Source organism: Muscardinus avellanarius (genome assembly GCF_963383645.1).
Source record: "Muscardinus avellanarius genome assembly, chromosome: 15".
Lineage (NCBI taxonomy): Eukaryota > Metazoa > Chordata > Mammalia > Rodentia > Gliridae > Muscardinus > Muscardinus avellanarius.
Window position 1 is genome coordinate 63,671,358 of NC_137801.1, and position 26,365 is coordinate 63,697,722.

Below are 26,365 nucleotides of genomic sequence, written 5' to 3' on the forward strand. Positions count from 1 at the left end.
ATCCTTGGGCTTCAGTTTTATTATCAGTGAAATGTAAATAAGACAACTCCTCACTTATTTCAAAGAGACATTGAGGTATTGAGGTTCTTAGAGTGTTTTTTTTTTTTTTTTGTTCTTCCCCACACACTTTTTAATTTTATTCTTGGAAACACCCAGATCTCAGGATTTTCCTGAATGACCAAGGCTTTCACAAATTGATCCTTCTGGTTAGAAGAGCTGATGGCATAATGACATGATAGATTTAGAATCATCTTGTCTCAAAGAGCAACAGAAAGAGAGGCTCAGTGACATTTTTCTAGGTCTAAGAGAACAGAGCCAAAGGAGTTTTGAAAATCTTTTAGTTGCCCTGTAGGAAAATACAAGTTTGGACAAACATGATATCTACAATATAGTCTTTCTCTGAGACTATTCTCTGAGAAAGAAATATGACATATGTCATATTTCCAATATTACGATGTAATTGAAAGGGATTGCTTTTATTTTCTTGTCCCTCATAAGATCTTTTGTTTTTTTTTTCTAACCAATGAAATAAAATCCCAGTTTTGTGTATTCCCACTTGCAAGGAGGCTTATGGAAGTTGTCAAAGTTTTAGTCCCAGATCCGCTACCTAACTACATGGCCATGGCCCATGTTTGATACTCTTCCTTTCCCTCTCTCACCTTTCTGGCCCTACTTTTTTTGTCACTTTCCCTCATTCCTTCTTTTGTTTTCCTCTTGTAACCACCTTTCTCCTCTTTCATTTCCTTCATCCTTTTGTCCATTTGAGACAACCCAATTACGGTCTGTAGCTTAGGTTTAAAGTGAAGATGGTAACATCTTAACAAGTTTCATTTTTCCATTAACTGAAGTGTTGAGAACCTACCATTTGCAAGGTTTTGAGTGGTCAGAACAATAATGTGAACATGGAGTAGTGATTTCATGAGAACACACTTGTCTCCATTGTCTCTTCTGCATGAGGTTGCTGTCACAGAGCTAGCTTTGGAAAGTACCCACAATTGACACGCTAACCTGAAGTCGTCAGGCTTGGGTGGCCTGATCCTGTCACCGCTAAAGCTTAACTTGCACCATGAACTTCCTCTTCCTTTTGTTAAGATTGGTTTCTGCATTCTTGGAAGCAACTATCAGCCTAAGCCATCCCAATTGCAAACAAAATGTTCAATGATTTAGTTGTTGAATTGGAGCTCCCACAAAAACTGTAAGATTAGATAAAGATCTAATTCTGCTGTGGATAATTAGAGAATGCCTTTGTGTTCTTTGACTGTTTGTGCTTCCTTGAACCAAGGAGTTCATGTGGGCTCAGCTTCCCTTCCCTTCCCTTCCCTTCCCTTCCCTTCCCTTCCCTTCCCTTCCCTTCCCTTTCCTTCCCTTCCCCTGACTATAAATAACCCTCGTCCACCATCACCACTCTAAGACCTTCCTATGTGCTACTTTTTCTTCCAGCCTCATGGGACCAGAATCGCATTCAAGACTCCTATGTCCTCATGGCCAGCTCCCAGGCTGAGATGGAAGAGTGGGTTAAATTCCTCAGGAGAGTTGCTGGCACGCCCTCTGGAGGTAAGGGCTCAGGTGCCCGTGGCATCTCAGGGATGAGGAGGAAGTAGTTACAGACATGAGCCCTCTTTGAACAGTGATTCAAGGGAGACAAGCAGAAAACAATGCTCAGACTGTGGTCATGGCCAAGTTCTCTATTGAGTTTGGAGGAGAAGAGTGTCCAGAGCTTCTAGCTTTCCTACTGGGTCATCTCAAAGAGCCAACTCCGGACCAACTGGAGGGATGGCCAGTTCTTTGCACTGACCATCAAATGTGCATGATGCCACGAAGCATCCTTTCTCCTCTCTGGACCAAAGCACTCTCATCTGTGATTTAAATGCCTGGTTTGAGAACATCAGGGTTCACATCAGAACTAACCCATGTGGCCCTGTGGATCTGCCCAATTATGGGACTTGTGGGACCTGAGAGGACTGATAGCAGGAGTGATAACTCAGGCTTATCAGCACAGGAAAATAAAAGTTCTTTCCAGAAGAGGGTTGGTGGGACTGGAGGTGTCTTATAGGAATATAGTAAATTCTGCATTTAACCCTTTTCTGGGTTATATGACTGTGAGAGTGTTTGAACTCTTTGAGAATCTTAGTGATAGTTCCACACTGGAGGAGGGTCCTGACTACTAAAAACCCAAATAACAGACAACAAAAGCTAATAAAAAGCCATCTGAAATCAACAAACACATGAATCTAGTATTATCTAGTATTTTTTCTATCCTATAAAAATATGAAATAACTGACATGGATGGGTTCACAGAACATCATTTCAACTTCTTAGGCATATACCTCCTTGTGTCAACTCCAGGTTAGCAGTATATATATATATATATATATATATATATATATATATATATATATATATAAAGTTATTTACTGACTTTTCTGCCTCTTATTTTAGAAATGATTTATGGAAGCTTTTAGAGTTTAAATATTAATATTGATTTTGTTCTCCAACAATTTCTTTCAAAAAGTATAAAATACTGCAATAATATTATGGAAGTTAAAAAAATACCCCTTAAATTATAAGAGGTAGTTTTATGCATTGTTTTCTAGCCAGTGTCCACATTTTTTAAGAATAGTAAACATATAATAGACACAATTTGATATCTTTTTACTCTATAACTTCTGAATTTCTCGATGTTTCTATAGGATCTTTTTTTTCTCATAGTTTAATGAGAAACAAGTTTATTGTTTTAATGAGTCTCAAAAATCCTGTGACAGATTTTTAATCACATCATTTCCATTAAAAAGTGCTGATTTTAAAAACTAATAACTTAAATCTGCCATACACACATAAACATAAAACTAAGTGGTCCACAAAATATTCTCCTTTCCTTCTGAAGGTTTTACAATGCATCGCTATTGTTAACCAGCCTTTTTCTATAAATCTTAAATGGGCACTCGAGACAAACAGTTCTGAAATTGATTCAGCCTGCAGTGGCAGGTGTTAGGGGGACTAGTGGCATAGTCTTCTAAATTTTCTGGGTGGACTTAGATATCCTGCCAGCTCCATCAGTCTTCTTGTCCACTACCCTGATGACACCCATGCCAGTTCCCTGTCTCATATCACAGACAGCAAAACAACTGAGAGGAGGATAGTAAGAAAGGCTTTCAACATCTGCAGGTCTGCCAGGACCATATCAAAGATGGCAGCACCATCAGATTTCAAGAACTTAGGGCCATCTTCCAGTTTCTTACCAGAATGGTGCTCAATCTTTTTGTTCAGCAGACCTCAGGGTTACTTTTGCTGTTGTCGGCAATGTTGCCACCACAAACATCTTTGACAGACACATTCTTGACACTGAAGCCCACACTGTCCCCAGGAAGAGCTTCACTCAAGCTTCACTGTGTTTACTGAAGACTTTACTTTAGTTGTGACTTTGACTGAAGCCATGGTGACCATCTACCCAATTTGAGAATACCAGTCTCCCACTTGACCTACCAGGACAGTCCCAATATCAGCAATTTTGTAGATATCCTGGAAAATCAGATACATAGGTTCATCAGTTAGACAAGTTGGTGATAAGATGCCATCCAAAGCTTCAAGTGGCCTGGATCCATGGGCATTGCCATCTTTACAGGTGTCTTCCCATCTCTTGAACATGTTAGCACTTGGCTCCGGCATGTTGTCACCATTCCAACCAGAAATTGGCACAAATGCTATTGTGTCAGGTTTGTAGCCAATTTTCTTAATGCAGGTGCTAACTTCCTTAACAATTTCCTTCTACCTCTTTTTGCTGTGGGGTGGCTCATTGGGATTCACTTTGGTGACACTAACAATTAGCTATTTCACACCCCATGGGTAAGCCAGAGGGCATGCTCACGGGGCTACATATTCTGCCTGAAATGTGCCTGTGACCATGTTCTTGATAAAGTCTGTGTCCTGGGACATCAAGGATAGTTACATAATACTTGCTGGTCTCAAATTTCCATAGGTGATGCCTCTGGCAATACCACACTCACACTAAGCTTCCAAATTATCTAAGACTTTGGTTTACTTGTAGAAGCCCTTCCTTATCAACAGCCTCCTTCTTAATACTTTCTATGGTTCCTTTTTCTATCTCACCACATTTGTAGACCAGACGGCCAATAGTGGTGGACTTGCCTGAATTTACATGTCCATTGACAACTATGTGAATCTGCGTCTTTTCCTTTCCCATATTGACTTTGATTTAGTGGTATTTTCCGCAACATTTGTTTTCTGGTGGCAAACCTGTTGCCAAATCGCCAGAATCTAAATTGATGCATTTGAGGTATTATTTAGTTACAAGAGATTGGAATCCTCCCTACTGGGAGATGGAAGAGCTCCTCAAAGAAATGCAAAGCAGGAACTTGCAAAAGGCCTCATAAGACACAGGGGCCAAGAAATGGAGCATGGGCAGCAAGCGTAGCCTGTTGGTTTCTCTGTGGCCCTGCAGTTTCTCATTTTGCTTTTCTCTGCATGCCTGCCTATTTTCATCTAGTCCGAAGCCTCCTTGTGCACAGGCTTGTCCCCAACACTGCTGTGCCAGCCCCCAGCTATCTACATTTCTATCTACATTTCTACAAGCACCATGTTAGCCTCCACAGCCCTATCCCAAACTCCCGAAAAAGAAAATCTACCTGCGGCCAGGAGACCATCTGTGGGCCCAGGGCCTGGGGGCAGCAGCCAGCGATGGCCTGTGACCAGTGAGGTCCTCAAGAAAAGAAGGGACCTAAAGGGACAGCTAAAGTCAGGAGTGCCTGCCACAGCCATCCATAACATCTGCAACCTAGTCCAAAAAGAGTTGCATGGTTTCAGGAACAACTTTCTAAATACCCTACACAGTTGATTTTTACTGGGTTAATTGAACCAAGATGAGGATTTTTATTAGAGCTAGAATTATATGTCGTTTTGTTCTGGTTAATCTTAGCTGTGACCTTCAGCATTGCCCTGGATTATAAGATTGTGAGCCCTGTTGACACTTTCTCCTTTGCCCAGTGTGAGATTTCAGGCTGTCTTCACTCCCCGGGGGTAGCAGGTGTTGCCTAATTTTGCACCTGCTCTGAGTCAAAATGCTTCCGATGTACTTTGACTAGGATGTGTGCCTTCTGCGATGTGCGGCTGAGTCTTGTCATGTTGAGCTGATACCCTCCATCCTAGTACACAGGGGACTTCTCCTCATCCTACCTCAAGGCCACCACCCGAGAAGCAATCAAGCATAAGTCCTGTAGGTGGTAGAAAATCCGGGGTGGGGGGGGGAATCAGACTATAACACGACTTACTTATTCAAAGAACAGTGTTGACTTTGATGTGGCATCTTGGCTGTTTTTTAATTAATTAATTAATTTTTGTGGTACTGGGGGTGGAACCCATGGGCATTCTACCTCTGAGCTACACGCCCAGCCCTATTTTTTATTCTTTATTTCGAAACACGGTCTCATTGAGTTGCAAAGGACCTCACTAAGTAGCTGAGGCTGGTCACGAACTGAGATCCTCCTGTCTCAGCCTCCCGAATGCTGGGATTATAACCGTGCATTACCATGCCCAGATGGCTGTTTTAATTTAAAGTTACCCATTGAGCCCAGCATAGTGGGGCACGCTTGTAATCCCCTCACTTGGGAGGCAGAGACAGGAGGATTGTGCAGGTTTGAAGCCAGCCTCACTGGCTTAAGAGACCCTGTTTCCTAATAAAAATATAAAATTGGTCTGGGAGTGTAGCCTGGAGATAGACGGGTTTCCAGGAATCCCAGTACCACCAAAAAATAAATAAATAAATAAAAAATAAAGTTATCCATTGAACCAAAATCCTGGATCTCAGAATAAGAAGGCGGTTTAAGACATGGCTCCATTCAAGGCCATTAGGCAAATCAGATATTTGTTTTTCTAATTTATAGGTTAGGGAATGTCAGTCGTGAGGGAATAGATGGTCTGTCTGAGGGGTCTGGCTGTGGAGGGGCAGGGATAGGTCTCCTTTGCATGATCCCACTAGTAACGCACCCTAGACTGGTAGACATGCCCAACCCCCATACATTGTGAAGTCACCGAGCTGTGTTGCCGCCTCTGCCTTCCAGCCCTTCATGCAATTTTCTTTTTCTTTTTTCCATTTACCACAGCTTGTATTACCCAGTACATCAAGTCCATCTTTTTAAAAAAATGCAATTCATATTTAAATAATAAGAAAATTACAGTCACAACATTAAAAGTAGCATTAAGTCCAGATTCAAATATGACACAGATATTGAAATAGCAAATATTAGATATCAGACATGACATAGACTTTAAAATGTCATAATATCAAATGTAAATTACTTCTGATTAAATATAAAGATTCAGTGTAAAAGAAGACAACATGCAAGAATGGATTTGTTATGTAATTGTATAGATAAAGAACTCTAAGTAAGAATCAAAACAAAATGCTGAAAGTAAAAAAATACTGTACAGAAATGAAGAATGCCTGTGGTGGGCTCACCCACAGACTCCCCACAGTCAAGGAAAGAAATTCAGCAAGTTGGAAGGAATGTCAGTATAAACTTGTAAGCTGAAATGCAGAGATGAAAAGAATGATTGTAAAAATGAGTAGGCTATACTAATTTTATTTTATTTTTTTATTAATTTATTTTTTAAATTGGTGCATTGTAGTCATATATCAATCACATTGGAGTACAAGACTTGAGAGGATATACAAGCACACATCATCCAATTAGCCCTCCTCCAGCCCCCGTCCCATTCCCTCCCCCTCCCTCCATCCCACACTTCTTTGGTGATTTACTTTGATACATTTGTTTATGTACCTCCTGCATTTTAAAGAGGCTCCGTCCTCCAGTATTACATACCCTCTGATTGGTCACATTAGTTGCTTCACTATAGGGCCCTTTCTATAGCTCAACCTCTTCCTGTTGCCCATTTCCTCCTAGTTATTGCTGATTAAGAGAAGCGTCTGATTTATATTTTCTGCGATATTTCTCTGTGCATGCTGCGTTGCAAGTACCGATCCCACTCTTGATGGTCCCAGTAGTGGCCTGGCTACTCAGTGGACTGATCCAGACCTCGCTGGCTCAAGCAGCGGCCTTGCCTCATGGGAGGCCCCAGTTCTGGTCTCGCTGGCCCCTGCACCGGTCTAACCCCTAAGCTGGCTTTGGTCCCGGCCTTGGAGGCCGCAGAGTGAACTTGCCTCACGCCAGGCTCCGATGCTGGCCATTGGCCCCTGCACTGGCCTAACCCCTTTGCAGGATTCCAATCCCGGCCTCGGAGGCCTCAGCACCAGCCTAGCCTCACAGCAGGCTCCAATGCCGGCCTCGTTGGCCCCAGCACCGGCCTAACCCCTTGGCAGGTTCCGTTCCCGGGTTAGGAGGCCCCAGCACTGGCCATGTCTCACGGCAGGCTCCGATGCTGGCCTCGCCTCACGGCAGGCTCCGATGCCGGCCTTGCTGGCCCCAGCACCGGTCTAGCCCTTCGGCAGGTTGTTATCCTGGCCTCGGAGGCCCCAGTACGGGTCTTGCCTCACGGCAGGCTCCGATGCTGGCCTCGCTGGCCCCAGAACCGGCCTAACCCCTTGACAGGCTCTTATCCCGGCCTCAGAGGTCCCAGTACCGGCCTTGCCTCACAGCAGGCTCCGATGCCGCCCTACTGGCCCCAGCACCGGCCGAACCCCTCGGCAGGCTCTTATCCTGGCCTCGGAGGCCCCAGTACCGGCCTTGCCTCAAGGCAGGCTCCAATCCCGGCCTCGGAGGCCTCAGCACCAGCCTTGCCTCACGGCAGGCTCCAATGCCGGCCTCGCTGGCCCCAGCATCGGCTTCACCCCTCGGCAGGCTCCAATCCCGGCCTCGGAGGCCCCAGTACCGGCCTTGCCTCAAGGCAGGCTCCAATCCCGGCCTTGGAGGCCTCAGCACCGGCCTTGCCTCACGGCAGGCTCCAATGCCGGCCTCGCTGGCCCCAGCATCGGCTTCACCCCTCGGCAGGCTCCAATCCCGGCCTCGGAGGCCCCAGTACCGGCCTTGCCTCATGGCAGGCTCCGGTGCCTGCCTCGCTGGCCCCAGCACTGGCCTAACCCCTCAGCTGGCTCCGATACTGGCCTCGGAGGTCCCAGCACCGGCCATGCCTCACGGCAGGCTGCGATGCCGGCCTCACTGGCTCCAGCACCGGCCTAACCCCTCAGCAGGCTCTTATCCTGGCCTCGGAGGCCCCAGTACCGGCCTTGCCTCAAGGCAGGCTCCAAACCCGGCCTTGCAGTTGTAACTTTCTATGACTTTTCCTACTTGGAACCTGCATGCTTCCCACTGCCATCATGACTGCCACCCAGGTGGGGAAGGAACCCTTTTTTGTCCAAATTACAGTGATAGCCTTCAAACTCACCTCCACGCCTTCGCACCTGCCTCCCAACACATGGAAGCCTGAGGAATCCGTCATATCCTGACTCTTTTCTGCTCAGCACTTTCCAGTAGCTTCCTCTCTCACTCAGAGGGAAAGTGAAAAGCTTTGTACAGATGCAGGAACACAACCTATCCTGATCACCTCCCCCTTCTTGATTTCCTGGACACTCTTCACGCTCTCTTCACTCCAGCCTCCCCGGTTCATCTTCTCTAAGGCCTTAGGCATGGCCCAGGCCCCGCACACTGTCCTCAGTCCTGAATCCTCCAGTTCCAGGTGGCTGCAGGGCTTGGTCCTGTGATTTCTTCAGGTCTTTGTTCAAAGGTCACCTTGGCCAGCCCACTCTGATCACTCTGTGTAGCCTTTACGCTCTCCCTCCCCTCCCAGCCCTCCCTCTCCTTCTGTTCTTGGTTTTCCTCTTTACTTCTTTCTATCATGCCAAATAGTCTACTTGTTTTCTGCTCCTAGTTAGTCTCCACTCACTAGAAAGAAAGCTTTATTCCACCCGGCAGGAACTGTTTTTCTCTGTCCTGTTCAACGTTGTATTTTATTTTATTTTATTTTATTATTTATTTATTTATTTATTTATTTATTTATTTAGTGGGTCTGGGATTGGAACCCAGGGGCATTCGACCTCTGAGCTACACCCCCTGCCCTATTTTTTATCCTTTATTTTGAAACCGGCTCTCACTGAGTTGCAGAGGGCCTCACTAAGTAGCTGAGGCTGTCCGCGAACCGGGATCCTCCTGTCTCAGCCTCCCGAATGCTGGGATTACAAGCGTGCGCCACCACGCCTGGCTCAACTTTGTATTTTAGAACCGAAACAGTGCCTAAATGTAGGAGTGCTCAATAAACATTTATTAAACAGAAGGGTAGGGGATGGTCTCCCCTCCCATAGCAGCACCAAGAGACTCTCCTAGTCTCTTCCCCACCATTGAGTGATGATTGTCTTGTTTGAGAAATAATTATTCAATAAATAAGTTGCTCTCCCTAGAATGATTTCCCTTCAAGCATGTCAGCAATGAGCCTTGATAAAGTTATCTATGGTTCCAAGACTTTCTTAAAAAATCTGATAAAAACCTATGGAGACTCTGTCCAGAATGATATCTAGACCCAATTTTTCCTTTGGCAGCAGGATACTGTCAGATACCTGTAGCCCATCCATACACTCTAGTTAGTGACTCCCAATGTTAAATTATAGAAGTAACTCTGGTTAAAGTACTTTTTAAAATATTTATTTGGTACCAGGGATTGAACTCAAGGGCTTTCTGTCTCTTAGGTATACTTCCAGTCCTTTTTATTTATTTTATATTTTGAAACAGAGCCTCACTAAGTTACTGAGAGCCTTGCTTAGTTGCTGAGTCTGGCCTCCAACTTGTGACCCTTCTGTCTCAGCCTCCCAAGTACCGGGTTTACAGGTGTGTGCCACTGCATCCAGCTACTCTGATGACAGTCTTGAAGAGCTACATCTCTTCCTGCCACCAAATCCCCTTTGGCTTCTTTTCTTCCTTGACTGGATAGATAGTCCACGGCTTCCACGGCCCCTCAACTTCCTCTTCTTCTCTCCTCCAGCCTTGTAGCTGGCCCAGGGTGTTCCTCACACCTTGCAGAGCGACACCTGGGCCTTCAGACTTCTTCTCTGCAGGCTAGCTTGTCACAAGACCCTTTTTCAGCACTCTCTCCTAAGGACCTGTCTAGGAAGGTTAGACCAACTCTTTGCCCCAGAGGTTCTGGGTGCAGGTTTGGGCACTTAAGGAGTACATTAGATTGTTCAAAGTTCTGCTCGCCCCATCCAATTTAGGGCCCTGGAGCAGGTCCTGAGTCTTAAGTAACCGTGTGTGTTATTTTTTGTGTTACCCTAACTTTGCCAATACAAGGCGTATAGTAGGTAAATATTGGGTTGTTATCGACCGTGAGCGCCTTTTCTTCCTATAATTTTTCTCAGTTCTGTGTATCCTTCAGTGAATAGTTTCACACCGCAGCACAGTTTAGCCTGTGGGGTAGGGGGATGTTGTCCTTTCTCTCTAGCTAAACGGCATACTAAGGGGAATGATTTCTACTCATTTCCACTAATTCCCTCATCTTCTTCTCCTCCCAGCTCCTAACACATGGCAGATACTTGCTTAATCATTTATTCAACAACTGTTTCTTGAGCCCAAGCCATGGTGATAAAACAGTGAGACAGAGAGAGAGAGGGGTGGGGGGAGGGAGAGATAGGAGGGAGAGAAAAGAAAAATAAAACAAATCCTTTCTCTCAAAAAGATTAGTCTACTAGAAGGTTCAAGAATTAATTTTAGATGGCGACCAAGAAAAGCGGGGCTTAAGAGCCCCGCTAACAACCAATCTCCATTACCACAAAATCAGCGCCTTTCATAGCCAGAAAACACCATCACCAGAGAAACAAAAAAATCACCAGGCTCCAAAGAGAAAGCGGACTGAGAACAGAGCTCAGAGCCACAGAGGAGATATACCGGCCTCACGCCCGAGGACGCGGCAGTAGTGCTTTACTGGCGGTGGCAGCAGCAGTTTCACCGGATGGCTACAGCAAGCCGAGGTGAGCCGCTGCGGAACAGCCAGGCAGGATTTCTCGCCGAAGGTAAAATCTAAAGCTCCTAGTGGCTGAGCTCAGCACACGCTGCAGGGATTCAGAGTAGAAATCAAAACCAAGAAGAAATACGCCAGCCTCACGGCCGAGGGTGTAGCAGCGGCGCCATATTGCCACCGGCAGCAGCAGCAGAGAATTCACCGAATTCAGTAGAGCTACATCTGCATACTCAAGAACAGTGAGTCAAATTGCAGGCCACAGAGGAGAAATCCCAGTACTGTACTCCCTGGGACTTGACCCAGTGGGGGAGGGGCGGCGGCAGAGATATCACACCATAGGAGAATGTGCAACCTGGCACCCCCCACAGTCTAAAGCGGCCTCTATCGACTCTCTGGGTCAGAGACTCTGTGATACAACCCAGTAAAGGAGTAGTGGGGTCTGAGATACTACTGACTCGAGATCCAGAACACCTTAAGTGAAGTCATAGTGACCCAAGGGAAGAACCCAGAGAAGGCACAAACTTCCAAAATCATGGGAAAGAGTAATAATACTGGAGCAATGAATGCCCACAATCCCACAACATCAGAACCCGATAAAACAGAAAATCAGAGATTTCTAGAAGATCAAATCAGGAAAATAACTGTAGAAATAATAGAGGTGCTTCGAAAAGAACTCAGAGAGAGCCAAAAAGAGATAAAGGATGCAATTAATGAAGTAAAGGCCTCAATTCAAAGCACAAACAACCGATTAGAACACATGGAGAACAGAATCTCTCTCTTAGAAGACGATAATTCCAAAAATAAACGCATAGTTTCTAATCTAGGAAAAAATATCCGACAGCAGGAATCTGATATTGAAGAAATATGGGCCCATTTTAAGAGAGCTAACCTAAGAATAATTGGAATAGAGGAGGGAAAAGAAAGTGAAGCCAAAGGGATCAACAATCTCTTCAAGGAAGTAATAGCAGAAAATTTTCCAGACATAGAGCAAGAGGTTGATACACAGGTCCAGGAAACTTATAGAACTCCCTTTAGACAGGATCGGAGAAGAGGATCCCCACGCCACATAATTGTCAAAATGACCAATGTGGAAGCCAAGCAGAGAATCTTAAAGGCAACAAAAGCAAAGGGCCAAGTGACATTCAGAGGCAAACCAATTAGAATCACTCCAGACTTCCCAAACCAAGTTATGAGAGCCAGAAGGGCTTGGAGTAACATATTCCCAATTCTGAAAGAAAACAACTTCCAGCCAAAAATGTCCTACCCAGCAAAACTTTCTATCAAATTAGATGGAGAAATAAGAAGCTTCCATGACAAACAGAAACTGAAGGAATTTATGTCTTCAAAACCAGCACTAGAGAAAATACTCAAAGAGATTAACTACAAAGAAGAAATAGGTAACACACACCAGAACCAGAGAAACAAGAGTTTCCATCCAACAAACAACTAAGATTGGTTATCTGTGGAGATTCATTACTTATGTTAGTCTTTTACCTATCTCTAAATGGTATTGTTTGCCTTTATTGTTGTTAATTTTTAGGATTTCTAGTTGGAATATTAATATACCTTCAGATATAGCATTTGGAAATATTTTATCCCATGCTATTAGTAACTGTTAACTCTGTTTACATTGTCTTTGGATATACAATAGTTTTTTTTATTTTTTAGGGAGTCTGTATACTCTTCTGTTGCCTGTGCCATTGAAATCATATCCAAGAAATCACTGCCAATTTCAATGTTGTGAGGTTTAATGACCCAGATTTTCTCCTAAAAGTTTATAGTCTTAAGATTTATATTTAGGTCTTTTATCTATTTTGAGTTAATATTTGTATATGGGATTAGGTAAGGGTCCAACTTTATTCTTTTCCATGTAATTATTATTTTTCAACAATATTTAGTTAAAAGATTATTATTTCCACCACCAAATGTTCATGGAAACCTTGTCAAAAATAACTTGACAATATAGGGAAGAATTTAGCTCTAGGCTTTTATTTAACTCCAATGGTTTATATATCTGCCTTTAGAATAGTACTACACTGTTTCAATTATGGTAGCTTTATATGGTTTGAAATCAGAAAATATATATCTTCTAGCTTTGTTCTTTTTCAAGATCGTTTTGGGTATCTAGAGTCCATATTCCATATTAGGATAGATTTTTTTTCTGAAAAATAAATATATAAATATATGATAGTTTCACCTAAAAAAATAGAAAAAAAAATATTCTCTTGTAAGAAAGAAAGTAAAAAGAAATATTGAAATGTTATCTTTAAGTCATCAAAAGCTTGGTATCAGACAAATGAAACTGTTATGTGAGATTATCATTTTTAAGTTTGGATAAATTGCTATAATACTAGATGTCAACCACTAAGCCAAGCATGGGAAGGAGGGATGGGGAGAGAATGGGGTGGGGATCGGGTGGGGGCTGACTGGGCGATGTGTGCATGTATGTCTACAAAAGTTTGTATCCCACTATGATGTATGAATACAGTGCACCAATAAAAAAAAATAAAAGAATTAATTTTAAAAACCCAAGGAAGCTGGGCGCGGTGGCGCACACTTGTAATCCCCATGCTTGTGAGGCAGAGACAGGAGGATCGCGCAGGTTCGAAGCCAGCCTCTCTGGCTTAAGAGACCCTGTTTTCAAATAAAAATATAAAATAGGTCTGGGAGTGCAGCCCAGAGGTAGAAGGGCTTCTAGGAATCCCAGTACACCACCAAAAAAAAAAAAAAAAAACCAAGGAAAACCACAAAATGACATTTTTGAAAAGTGCCCACTGGGTGTAACACCCTCCTGTAATTCCAGTACTGGGAAGGCTGAGACAGAAGGATTGCAAGTTTGAGGACAGCTGCAGAATGGAATGATACTATCAGCAACTTAGAGAAACCCTGTTTCAAAAACAAAAACAACGACAACCACAAAATAAAAAGAATTGGGTGGGGGGGCTGCAGCTCAGAGGTAGAATGCTGGGCTCAATCCCCAGTACAAGAAAGAAAAAGGAAGAAAGAAAGAAGAAAGAAAGAAGAAGAAAGGAAGGAAGGAAAGAAGGAAGGAAGGAAGAGGGAAGGGAAAGAGAGATGCTACCAGGTGGAAAAACAACAACATATCTTTGTCAAGAAGGTCAGGGAAGTCTTCCCTGGGCTAGTGTTGAATTAGTGTCCCCTTAGAGACTCAGCAGAGACTAAGCAGATAGAGAGGGAAAGAGGAATGGCATCTCAGAGGGAGCAGAAGGTACAAAAATCCTGTGGCAGGAAAGAGAGCGGGCTCTGGAGGGAGGGCAAGTTGCCATCAATAGAGCCAAAGACACCAGTCTTCATCCTAAGACCAACAGGTAGCCACTGGGAGGTTTCAATCAAGAAAGTGATAATAAGATCGGATTCTATTAAAACATCCCTGTAGTTGCTGTGTGAGGAATGGCTGGAGCTGGAGTTAGCAGATCAGAGCCAAGGCAGGGGACTAAAGGGGAAATCCAAGCTGTCACCCAGGCCAGAGGGGGCGGACAGAGGCTTAGACGAGGGCTGCGGCCATGGAGACACAGAAGATTTAACAGGTTTGCACAACATCCCGGAAATAACACTGCCAGCCTGTGGGAGTGGAGGAGGGGGTGTGTCTGAGATAAGCCCTTGATTCCCGGCCTAGAGCACTAGAGGATGAACTTGGGTTGGCAGTGTGCGGCTGCTCCCGGCCCTTCCTGACAACCCTGTTCCTCTGTGGCTCAGAGTTCATCGCAAGCTTCCCGGGTACATCTGGACAGCGGGGGCATTATTTGCTTAATCTTCTCCACAGGGCTGAAAAAGCATCTCAGTCTGGTAGACAGCCCACCTCCAAGATCATTATCTGGGAGCCACGCGCCGCTCTGAAAGCATATCCAGGGCCGGGTGGGCTGGCTTCATAAACGCTAAGTGAAATTCTGTGTTCCTGCCAGACACTTTGATATATGGAGCGATGCTGGTAAGGGCTTACGCGTGGGGTTCTCTTTCTTTCTTTTTTTTTTTTTTTCCACCCGCCTCCGAGATATTTCCCTGAATGGCAGTTGACAATTAGCTGCTAAGTAAAAGGAGGCACTTACTTTTATTGCAGCCCTGACAGCTTTATGTTCACTCTTTAAAAGCCACGAGTCCTGTGTGTAAAGGTGAGTGTGGAGGGGAAGCATGTGGGAGGGAGGCCTGGAGGGCCGGGCAGGTGCAGGCAGAGCCCATGGTTTCCGCGCTCCAGTCAGAGGCTGAGCAGTGTCTGCAGGCATGTGCTGATGTGGAAGGGAGAGAGGACGGCTCATCCAGCGTGGGGAGGAGAGAAGGCCCAAGGCTGGCGCGTCAGGGGCTGCGGGTCCTCGGGCCGCCATGCCTCGTATCCCCAGGATGCCGCGGTGGGAGCTGGGCTGTGGCTTTCCTGCCCTGGCGCTGCTCTTTTGCTGGGATTTTGGGAGGAAACCCCCTAAGCTGCGAAAGAAAGGTATTTTCTTCCTATTTTGTGATTCTGTTTTACTATGAGACACTTTTCCCAGCTCCTCTTCACTCTCCTGTCTGGAATGGGGAATGCACCTGGAGCTGAGCCCCTGGGAAGCAGGTACCAGTGCTGGGATGGCAGGGGGCTCTCCACTGGGTCTGGTTGGCCGGAGGCGGGTAGGGAGGGGCTTTCCTCCTGAACTCCCAGTATTCGAGTGATGACAAGAAAGAATGAGATGAGGAAGGAGGTGACAGCTGACCTTTCCATTTTGACTTCCCCCTGACCAACCGAGTGTTCTGGAGCTCCCTGGCTGGTTGAGGGAGCGGGCTTTGGGGCTAAGGGTGAAGGATGAGCTGTGAGCAGAGAAAGGACAGTTGCCCAGCCTGTGGTGATGGGGTGTCACCCTCTGTGATGGCTCGCAATGGGGCACCTTCTATCTAGAGCTTCAAGTCTGGGGGCTGGAGGAGAGCAAGGTGGGGTATGGGAGAGAGGAGGTGGGGTGGCATGGGCCGGGTTCAGAGGGAATCTCAACCCCTGACTCCCTCCCCATGAGACTCAATGGTGTCTGAGGCTTTATTAAAATGACTTTGAGGAAAAGGAGTTAAGGTCCTGAATATAGTACCACAGGGTAAATGGGACCTTACGCTGATTCTTAATCTGAGCCTCAGTCTGGTCATCTGTAAAATGGAACAACCTACTGCGTAGGGCTCTCCTGAGGGTTAAAGGTAGCACACGGGAAAGCAACTAGAGCGGTTCTCAGAATAAAATCAACTTAATTAGACTGGCTTCTTGTTATAATTATTATAGTACCTTTAACAATTATAACAAGCACAATATGCATAATAGTTATAATTAATTAAAATTTGAAGAGTTTTAACCGTTAGGGTGGAAATGGCTCTGCTGATGGAAACTGGCTTAACGGTTTGATGCGCTCTAAGTAATTGAGTTGATTAGACCCCAGCCTGCTGCCGGAGGGTAGAAAGAGCTGGGGAACACCAGTCCCCTACAGGATTGGATACTCCCTAGGAGGGCATGGTACAGAACGGGGAGCCTGGTTTTGCCCTTTCTTGTCCTTGCGGAGGAAAGTGGTTTTTTTTATATATATATTTGAAATTGAACCCAGGGGCTCTCTGAGCTACATCCCAAACCCTATTTATTTATTTATTTATTTATTTATTTATTTATTTATTTATTTTGTGGGTCTGGGAATGAAACCCAGGGGCATTTGACCTCCGAACTACACCCCCTGCAAAATTCTTTATTCTTTATTTTGAAACAGGGTCTCAACTAAGTTACCGAGGGCCTCATTAAGTAGCTGAGGCTGTCTGCGAACGGCGATCCTCCTGTTTCAGCCTCCCGAGTGCTGGGATTACAAGCGTCCACCAGCACTCCTGGCTATCTCAAACCCTTTTCAAATTTTATATTGAGACAGCATCTGGCTAGACTCGCCAGGCTGCCCTTGAACCCACAATTTCTGCCTTAGCCTCTTGAGTAGCTGGGATTGCAAGAGTGCACCACCATGCCCAGCAGGGGGCGGTCTTTGAGTAACTCCTGCCTTGATGTCTTCTTGACCCACAGGCCCCTCTGGTCATTACCCTGGCTTTTCCCTGTTCATCTATTCCTTACATCTAGATTTTCTTTTCATCTCTATCCAGAAACAAAGGGTGGAGACAAGGATCTGGAGATCAGATGTCAGCACAATTCAGGACTGAGTCTTTGGAGTTCTGTGGAAGTTTTGAATTCCAAATGCCTTACATTTTATCTGAGAGAGTGACAAACCCTGACCTAGGCAAACTAAAGAAAGCAAGAATGGGCTTTCTCTCGCTCAAGAAGGGATGCTATGTGCCCTAATGTTTCCAGAGCAGGCAGTGTTGAGTTTCAATGGGAGGAAGGAGTTTTGATTGATTTCGGGGCTGGAGATGTAAAGTTTGGAGTCTTCATCATAGGAACAATGTTTAATGCCACTGGATCACGAGGAAGAATGTGAAGTTGGGGCGGGGAGGCCCTGGGAGGCTTTGGCATTTGGAGGACAGGGAGAGAAGAATCATCCCAGGAGGCTGAGAGGATGCAGACAAGAGGGTAAATGAGGAACGGAGAGAGTGGGGCTTACCGAAGGCAGGGGAGTATGTCAAGAGGAAGTGACTTGCTGGGTTGCACGCTGCTAATAAAGAAGGTAAAGTGGAGATCAGGGCTTAAAAATGAAAAAGCCATTGATCTCCTTGATAAGAGCCAGTTTGGAGAAGTGCTGAGCAGAGAGAAGGCTGCAGAGGGGAGGAACGGGAGGCAGCAGGTAGTAATAGCTCTGGCAGGACAGGCCCATCATGTGCCAGTCTCTGTGCCAGGTAATAAAAATAGACAGAGAGCCAGACGGGCTGTCTGCCTTTGAGGAGCCCACAGTCCAGGGGAAGAGAGAGGCATGTAAATAAATCATCGTGAAACCACATGAGAGGTGATAAAATAGAGGTGCGCCCAGGGAGCTCTATAAGCCCAGAATGACCAACTTCCACTGAGACGCCTCTAAACTCAGAAAGACTAGGTATCCGGGTGAGGAGTAGGGGAAGGACATTAGTTTAAGAGGTTTTAAGAGCAAACCCCACCTTGCGCTCTTTCTATCTTTATCTCCAGCTCCCAAAGAGCCCGACCCAGAGCAGATGCCCAGTCTATCTTTGCTGAATGATTTTTTTTTTTTTATCAATTCTGGTGAAAGGAATCTGCCAGAAACAGAGTTGCAGAGGAAATCCTTACAATAATTTAGACAGAATTGTCTATATAGTAGCAGTGAGAAGAGAAAGCCGGCAGAAGCATATTTAGGATGCACTGATCTGTCTGGAGGGGAAGAAGGCAGTAAGGGATCATTCTCACGCTTGTAGTCTTATTAACTGGGTCATCTGATGCAGGTGCCTTGTGTAGCAGCTCTGTGTTCCAGTGACAGGGAGAGTCTGTAGTACTTCACTAACTGGCTCAGTGTCATTGCCTGTGGGGAAGACTCCAAGGGGAGCAGAGTGAGACTGAAGAAGACACTAGTAGGATTGCATTATATGTAGGACTCATGGGGATATCAGAGAAGGGGGGATCTGGGTCATCTATAAACGTGAGGTGTGTGCATGTGTGTGTGTGTGTGTGTGTGTGTGTGTGTGTGTGTGATGCAGATGTGTATGTTGTCAGTTTGTAGGGATCTCCAAATGTGTGGAATCATGTGAATTTTTCTAAGGAGAATGTATGGAATAAGAGGAAAATAAGTCTGAGTTGGAATGCCAGAGAAGGACACACTAAAGAAGCAGGTGGAAGGTGGGACACAGTAGAGGAGACCTAAAGGGCTCCTCAAGGAGGTGGAAACAGTATGAGAATGCATAGTTTTGTGGCCACATCGGAAGATCTTAAGAGGAAGAAGGTGTCAGCATAGTCTCCAGGAAGATCAGTAAGGTGTGGAATGATCGGAGGCTGGATTCGGCGCCAGAGATCTCAGTGAGAAGAGTTGATGGAGAGATGCAGACTAATGAACCTGGATCTCGATGGGCTGAGAGGCTTAGGCGTGAATGGCAATGAAGGATTGGGAGGACAAAAGAGACACATTTTTCTATGCTTACCTTGATGGAGAGAAAAAAGGTTAGCATCGGTCATTTGCGTGAGAGTTGGGTGGGCGATTGTTAATAAATTGGCAAAGACCTCGACTAACATGGGTTCTTTATATCAAAGAAGTAAAATGTAAGGTATGAGCTGATGGTGGACACTAGCCTCAGCCACTTAGTGAGACCCTGTTTCAAAACAAAGATAAGAAGGTCTAGGGGTGCAGCTCAGAGATAGAGCACCCCCAGGTTCAATCCCCAATATTATGGTACAGAGAGAAAAGAGAAAGCATAAATCCTGGGAGAAATGGAAGGGATGGAGCTGAAAGTTGGGGAAATGTGGCCTAGAGGGGAAACAGGCCTTCTCCTCTTTTGAGAGAGGACAGGAAGTCAGCAGAGGGGGAAGGAGGGACAGGCAGACAGGCAGCACTGGTGGTGAGAGGTCTACTGTCTCCTCCATTTGGAGAGGTTACCTGCTGAGACAGAGAGGAGAGGAAAGCAGAAGTGGGGTACATGGTGAGGATTTAGAGCCAAGGTCCTACAAAATTAGGAATTATATGCCCTGTCCCTCACAGCTCTCAGGGGCCTGGTGCAGGTGTGGGGAGGGGAGGGTTAACTGCAGGATGCAGATGTCAGAGGGAAAAGTAATGCTGGGTAATTGATGTATTGGTGAGAGTGACCATAGGACTGACTGAGTGTGGGTGTCGGGGGAAGAGTGGCTGGACAGGCAGGACTAGTGGACTTGGATGAGAAGGAAAGACGGACTTCTCTGTGTTTAGCCTGACATTGTGTTGGAGCCATCAGAGCCCAGTGGGTCCCTGGAGCCCAAGATTTAACTGCTCCAAAAATTGTCTGCCTCTCCCTGGACCCCTCAAAGGAAATTTCTCCAGTGTCACGTGTCTGGGTTTGAAGTCATATCATACCAATCATATCCTTCCAAATTGATGGAAATAACTATAGAGTGCATTCACAGACAAATAGAAACCTAATTCAGTACAGTTAGTCTGACATTCCCTGATTGTATGCCACTATTTTTGTGTAGGTCCTTTCATTTTCATAACTGGATGTTAAGCTCACTGGAAGCAGGAAGCCAATCTGAACATGTCCCTCACCTCTACAGCCCATCCTACCCGGCTGCCACTGATATGGGGCAGGGCGCTCACATGCACCTAGCAGGGGATGCCTACTTGAGTTTTAGCTAAAGAAATAGCAATATCAAATTGTCCATTGATCATGGGAAGCACTTGCTAAAAGACGAAATTAATTCATTAAGTAATTCAGCAAAATGTGTTGGCCATCTGCCTTGTGCCAGGCATTATGCTAAACACTGGGGATAACAAGAGACCCTCTGTGTACTCCCAGCCCCAGGTTCATGCAGAGGGCAGAGGCACATGGAAGGCATGAAATGGAAGGAGAGATATGGGTGCATGGAGAAGGGGTGTGGTCTCCCCATTTAGGGGCTGGGGAAGGGCCAGCAGAGACAATATTTGAGAGGGGCCAGAGAAGACAAATAGAATTCCAGCAGGAAGGGAATGGAAGAAACATGTCATTTGAGAGAAGAGACTGTCCAGGGACGTGGAGACTGGAGAGCATTGCGTTTGGGGAGCATCAGAGTAAGGAACCTTTGGAGACAGGTCAGTAAAAAGGTTGGTAGATGCCAGGCTAGCCCAAAGAATGCCAGCCTTGGTTTTAAAACTGCTGCCACAGAAAGAGTAATCTAACCAGGTCTCAGGGAAATGCAATGGATCTGGTTGAAATTTGGTCTCATACCCTCAAGTCCTGGCACCTAGGACATGATGAGGAAAGGGTGCCTAGGAGCGCCCAGGCTTTTGGGAACAATTTGAAGAACATGGCCAGCTGGGCATGGTGGGAGACACCTGTAATCCCAGTACTTGGGAGGCTGAGGTAGGAGGATTGAATGTTCAAGGCCAGACTCAACAACTTAGTGAGACTCTGTTTCAAAATTAAAAATAAAATAGTGCTGGGGATGTTGCTCAGAGGTATAACAACCCTAAGGTCCATCCCCATTACCACAATAAAAATAAAAATATAAAAGAACAGTGCCATGGCATTTACAGAATGAAATTATATTTTGTTTATATATTATATTATATTAGTATATAATATAAATTTGTAGAATGAAATTAACCAAATTATATTATGTGCATGTATAATTTGTAACAAACAATCCCAGTATTGTGTATAATTATAATGTACCAATGGAAAAAAAACAGTGGCCAGGTGTGTTGGCACACACCTCTAATATCATTACTTGGCGAGGCCGAGACAGAAGGATCACAGACTTGAAACCAGTCTGGGCAATTTAGCCAGGCCTTCAGCAACTTAGCAAGATCCTGTTTCAAAATAAAATAAAAAAGGGGTTGGAGGCATAGCTTGGAAGTAGAATGTTCCTGAGTTCAATCTCCAGTATAAAAACAAAAAACAACTGAGGAAATGGTCCTGGAGTTATCCAGTGATTTAGGAAGACAGATAGCAGAAAGCTTTTGAAAATAACAGACAAAAGACACTGTGGCAGTTACAGACAGGAGTGGAAGTCAGGAGGACATGGCAGATTCCAGGGCATAGTAGAAGCATGTTAAGGTGGGGTCTACATTAATTAGGATCTGGAGAGAGAGAATCAGTAGAGGGCAAGGGATCATGGGGAAAATCAAGGGACTTTGCAGACTGGTGTCTTAGGGATTGAAATGCTGGGTGCAGCAGAGCCCCAGTTATGGCTGAGGGAAAATCAGGCAGGACAGAACTGAAGTCTTGTCTGTTTTTGGAACCTTCAGTAAACGAAGGGTCTCGGGTCCTGGTGGGAGAAAAGGTAGGCAAGGATCATCTTCATTTAGAAACTAATTTTGTAACACATGGGGGTGGGGAAATCACAGAGCCAAATGCTGACAGATCTGAGGTGGAGCTGGTCCACGCTTGCTTTGCTGGAGGCAGTGCAATTTGGAAAAATATTTTTGGAAAGCAATTTGCATAGCATCATGTCATAAAAATGTTCAACCCCCTGGACCCTGTAATTCTACGTGTGGGAATTTGCCCCGTGAAAATAGTTAAAAAGAATCAAATGTCTCTGTTCATCCATCTAAATGTTAATTAGTTAATGAAGTAATTAATTAAGCATTATGCATTTGCAGTACATGCATTCCAAGAAGTCTGAGAGGTCAATGAATGTGTTCACTGTGGCAATGTTTATAATAGTAGAATATAGTAGGCAGCGTAAGTTATTTTAAATTCTACAGTGGTTTCGTACAGTATGAGACAAGTGCATATGACTATTAGGCTTTGGTGATTCATGACACGAGCAGAATTCAAAACAGCCGGCTGGATGCTGTGGTGCAGCACACATTCTTGGGAGTTTACTGTCTGGACTTGAATTCTGACCATGCCATGCCCTGTGCTGCCTGAGCTGGCAAATTCACTAATACCTCTAAGGTTCAGTGTCTTTAACAATAAAGTAGATACAACAATGCCCCACCTTGTGGAGTTTCTCTCAAAATTATCTGCTTCTGTACAGCAAAGAAAACAAATGTCTAAAGGAAGAGCCTACAAAATGGGAGAAAATCTTTGCCAGCTATTCCACTGAGAGAGGACTAATATCTAGGATATAGAAAGAACTATAAAGCATAAACCCAAAAAGACAAATATCCCAAGCAAATATGGGCAGTTGAACTGAATAGAAACTTCTCAAAAGCAATACAAATGGCCAACAAATATATGAAAAGATGTTCAACATCATTACCTTTATACACAGTTAGTGGAATTGTAAATTAGTACAACTACTGTGGAGATCAATATAGAGGTTGTAAAAAGACTAAGAATGGAACTTCCATATGCCTCAGCTATACCATTTCTTGGTATCTTTTCAAAAGAATTAAAGTTATAATATTATAGTATATTTGCACACCCATGTTTCTAGCAGCACAATTTCCTATAGCTAAGTTAGGAGACCAGTCTAGGCGTCTGTCAACAGATGAATGGATAAAGAAAATGTGGTGTACACACACACACACACACACACACACACACACACACACACACGCACACACACACGCAATGGAGTTTTACTCAGCCATGAAGAACAAAATTACATTGTTTGCAGAAAAATGGATAGAACTTGAGAAATTATGCTAAGTGAAATCAGCCTGTCTCAGAAAGTCAAGGGTCATGGGTTTTATATCTTATGTGGAAGCTAGAGAGAAAATAGAAAATACAGTGGACTTCAGATAAGAGGAAAGCTATCAGTAGAATCATGGAAAGGAATTGGGGGAGTAAGAATGGGGAGGGATAAAGGAGGCTTAAGGAAGGAAACAGATCAAATAATGTTACGTACATATATGAAGGTATCACTACCAATCTCACTAACAGGTATGGGGAAGTTGGGGGAATCCAGAAGGAAACACACCAAGTGATGTGTGCATATATAAATATATCACTTTGAATTTCATTATGTTGTATAATTACAGTGCACCAATACAATTATCAAAAAAGTAAAAACAGGATTAAATCAGAAAAGATGTGAAAAGTACTCAACACAATTCTTAGCATACAAGTACTCAGTAAAAGCCAGCTGTTATTTTAACTATGTAAAAATGTGACTACACATCCCCTTAAGATGTGTGAATACAATGCACCAATAAAAAATTAAAAGTAAATAAAAATAATTTTTAATTGCTTGAAAAATGTGAGTAAATAGAAAAAAGACTGACAGAGGCTGCCCCAAACATACAGTCCTCCAATTTATAGCCTCAGGAAATACTATAAGTAATTTGTCTTCTGTGTTACGTTTATAGTATTGTTGTACCGATACCTCTAAAGTCACAGGTGACAGAAAAATCAAGACGTAGGCAAAGCACTTTGATCCATCAGTAGATCCAAGGATGATGAGAATGATGGGCAGGTACTGTTCTTTCTTCCCAGCGGTCTTTGGCCAGCGCCTGGATGAGACTGTGGCCTATGAGCAGAAGTTCGGCCCCCACCTGGTGCCCATCCTAGTGGAGAAATGTGCAGAGTTCATCCTGGAGCATGGCGTGAATGAAGAGGGCATCTTCCGCCTGCCTGGGCAGGACAACCTGGTGAAGCAGCTGAGGGACGCTTTCGATGCTGGCGAGAGGCCCTCCTTCGACAGGTGTGTTGTCTTCGCTTGCGGTGTGCTGCGTTTGCATGCTTCCCGCCTGGCTTAGGTGACAGGACCTTTCTGTTACAACTGAGACTTGCATGGAAGTGTCCAAGGGCCCTGGCTTCCAACAGAAAGAGCCTTTTTGTTCTGCTTGCAATTTGAAATTTGGCACCTGGAGCACAGTTAGGAGGGGATACTGTTAGTTTATGTGAGAGTTATAATGTGACCTGGGACTAGAGCCTTGCTGGGAAGATCCAAGTGATGTCCAGGATATAGGAGAAGGGAATGTAGAATAGGGGAGAAAACTGAGACCTAGGATCAGTCTGCCCTTTAGACAGACGAGAAACATGGAAATCTGAGCTGGCTATGCAAACGCATGTGTGGGAGTGAAGGCACCATATCTAGACCCAATGATCTTGCTCAAGATTCCAGAAGTAGCCAGGACCAGGATTTCTCCTGTTTCCAAGCCCATAGAATGGTGTTGCTGAACTCAGTTCTGAGGCCTTCAGAGGGAGTACTTACCATCACATCAGCCGGGAGTTCTAACGGGTCTCCTCCGTGGAGGTTGCCCAGGCCTGTTTGAGGCATATTAGGTGCAGTGATATTTTTCCCCACTATCCTGCTCCTCCCTGCCTTCCACCTCCAACAGCCACCTAGCTGTGGTTTCCTTCTCTGCTACACTCAGATGGCACAAGCCCGTCCCCAACTCTGACCTCATGCCTGTCCCTCCTCCATAGTCACCCCAGCCATCTACATACACTTATCTAGCTGGCATAAGACTGATTGTTCTTTCCAAATTATCAGCCAAAATTCATAACCCTAATGTGTATCAGCCAAATTATAAACCAAGATTTGGTAACATACATGAGCACCCTACCAAGTTTCCAAAACTTGCAGAGATTATTTAGGACAGAATGGTAGATCCTGAGAACACTCGGGTCATGCTTGTGGTGACAGTGTTTGCTCTGCTTCCTTGTCCCCCACTCTAACCACCAACGCTGCTCCTTCTTCCTCTGAGGTATCTCTGAAGTCCGTCTGTTCCTCTCTACCACCACTGCCAAAGTCTTAATTTGGACCAAGAGATGTCTGTCTTTCCTGCCCTCTGCATGGCACCGGTTAATTTACCAAGGGAGTACATTTTAGTTCCATAGCATCTGCTAGGGAAACATCAAGTAGAGTCATTCACAGAACTATAGTGAATGTTGGGCATCAGATTGAGGGACCTTTCAGCAACACCATAAATTGCATTTCATGAGTAGGCACCTGTCCCAATCTGCCAGCCACCTTTATATTCCATTTTTCTTCTCAAGTTTTTAATTAGCATTGAGTTGATCAAAAGATATAGTTGGATTGTTGCTAAAACAATGCAAACAAACAGTAAAGCAGAAGGAAAGAAGAGATTGCCATGATTTGCCAATAACAGCCCTAGGCTATAGCTGAGCCACAATCAAGTCAGCGTGGGTAGTGGCATCAGTAATTCCCATAAATTTCTTGGGCTAGAAAAAAGAAAAGTTTCCACACCTCGTCATGGCATCTCTACCTCTAGGACTGGGGTGGGGGAGTAACACAAGCAGAAAGGGTCACCTGACCTCTTCTGGGTCCTCCATGGACTGACTCTGAGGCCCACGTGACTCTTAAGAGAACAAGTCTGTTTGGAGAGGAGGGACTGGTGCATTTTCCTGCTGTTGTTTAGCTATGTTCAAACATATTTAGGGGCCAAGACTTCTAAGAGTGTGTCCTAAATGGAGAGGACTTCTTTTTCATCTACAGATTATCAGAATATAGCATCCTATGAGCTTTTGCCTAGAGAATAGTTGGGAGTTTGTAGAGTTCATCTCAGTGTCCAATTTTTCATTTTTTTTGCCCTTCAGGGCATGATATGAGTACCCAATTAAACATTGAACAACAATTTGCAAGTGAATTTCACACATTTTATGATTTGACCCTCCAGACAAACATGGAGAATGAAATTGTTGTAACTCTACATGTGATGAAGCAGCCTTAAAAAGATTAAGCAGTTTACCAACATCCAGGCAGCTTGTTCCTGAGCCCTAAAGAGTAGGCTTCATGATTAATTGTGTTGAAGCCAGGCATGGTGACACATGCTTGTAATACCAGTACATGGGAGGCTGAGACAGGAGAATTGCTGGTTAGAAACCAGCTTCGCAATTTAGTGAGGTCCCCAGCAGCTTAATGAGATCCAGTTTCAAATTCTTAAAAATGAATAAAATAGGGTTGAAGGTACAGTTGAGAGGTAGAACACCCTGGGTTCAAGCCCCAGTAACCCTCCACCACACACACACAAAGAGTAAA

The 26,365-nt window shown here is 44.6% G+C and overlaps 1 protein-coding gene across 2 annotated transcripts in view; it reads left to right on the plus strand.

The window, feature by feature from the left end:
- ARHGAP25 (Rho GTPase activating protein 25) overlaps window positions 1–26,365 on the plus strand; it is a gene marked incomplete at both ends in the record, with an annotated part of 97,318 nt that overhangs the window by 53,994 nt on the left and 16,959 nt on the right. The window contains 2 exons of one of the 2 annotated variants that reach the window (XM_080711302.1): window positions 1,441–1,554; window positions 23,854–24,061. In XM_080711302.1, the coding sequence (XP_080567428.1) occupies window positions 1,441–1,554; window positions 23,854–24,061 (322 nt within the window). The remainder of the gene's footprint in view (window positions 1–1,440; window positions 1,555–23,853; window positions 24,062–26,365) is intronic. The other variant, XM_080711303.1, reaches the window with a different exon arrangement.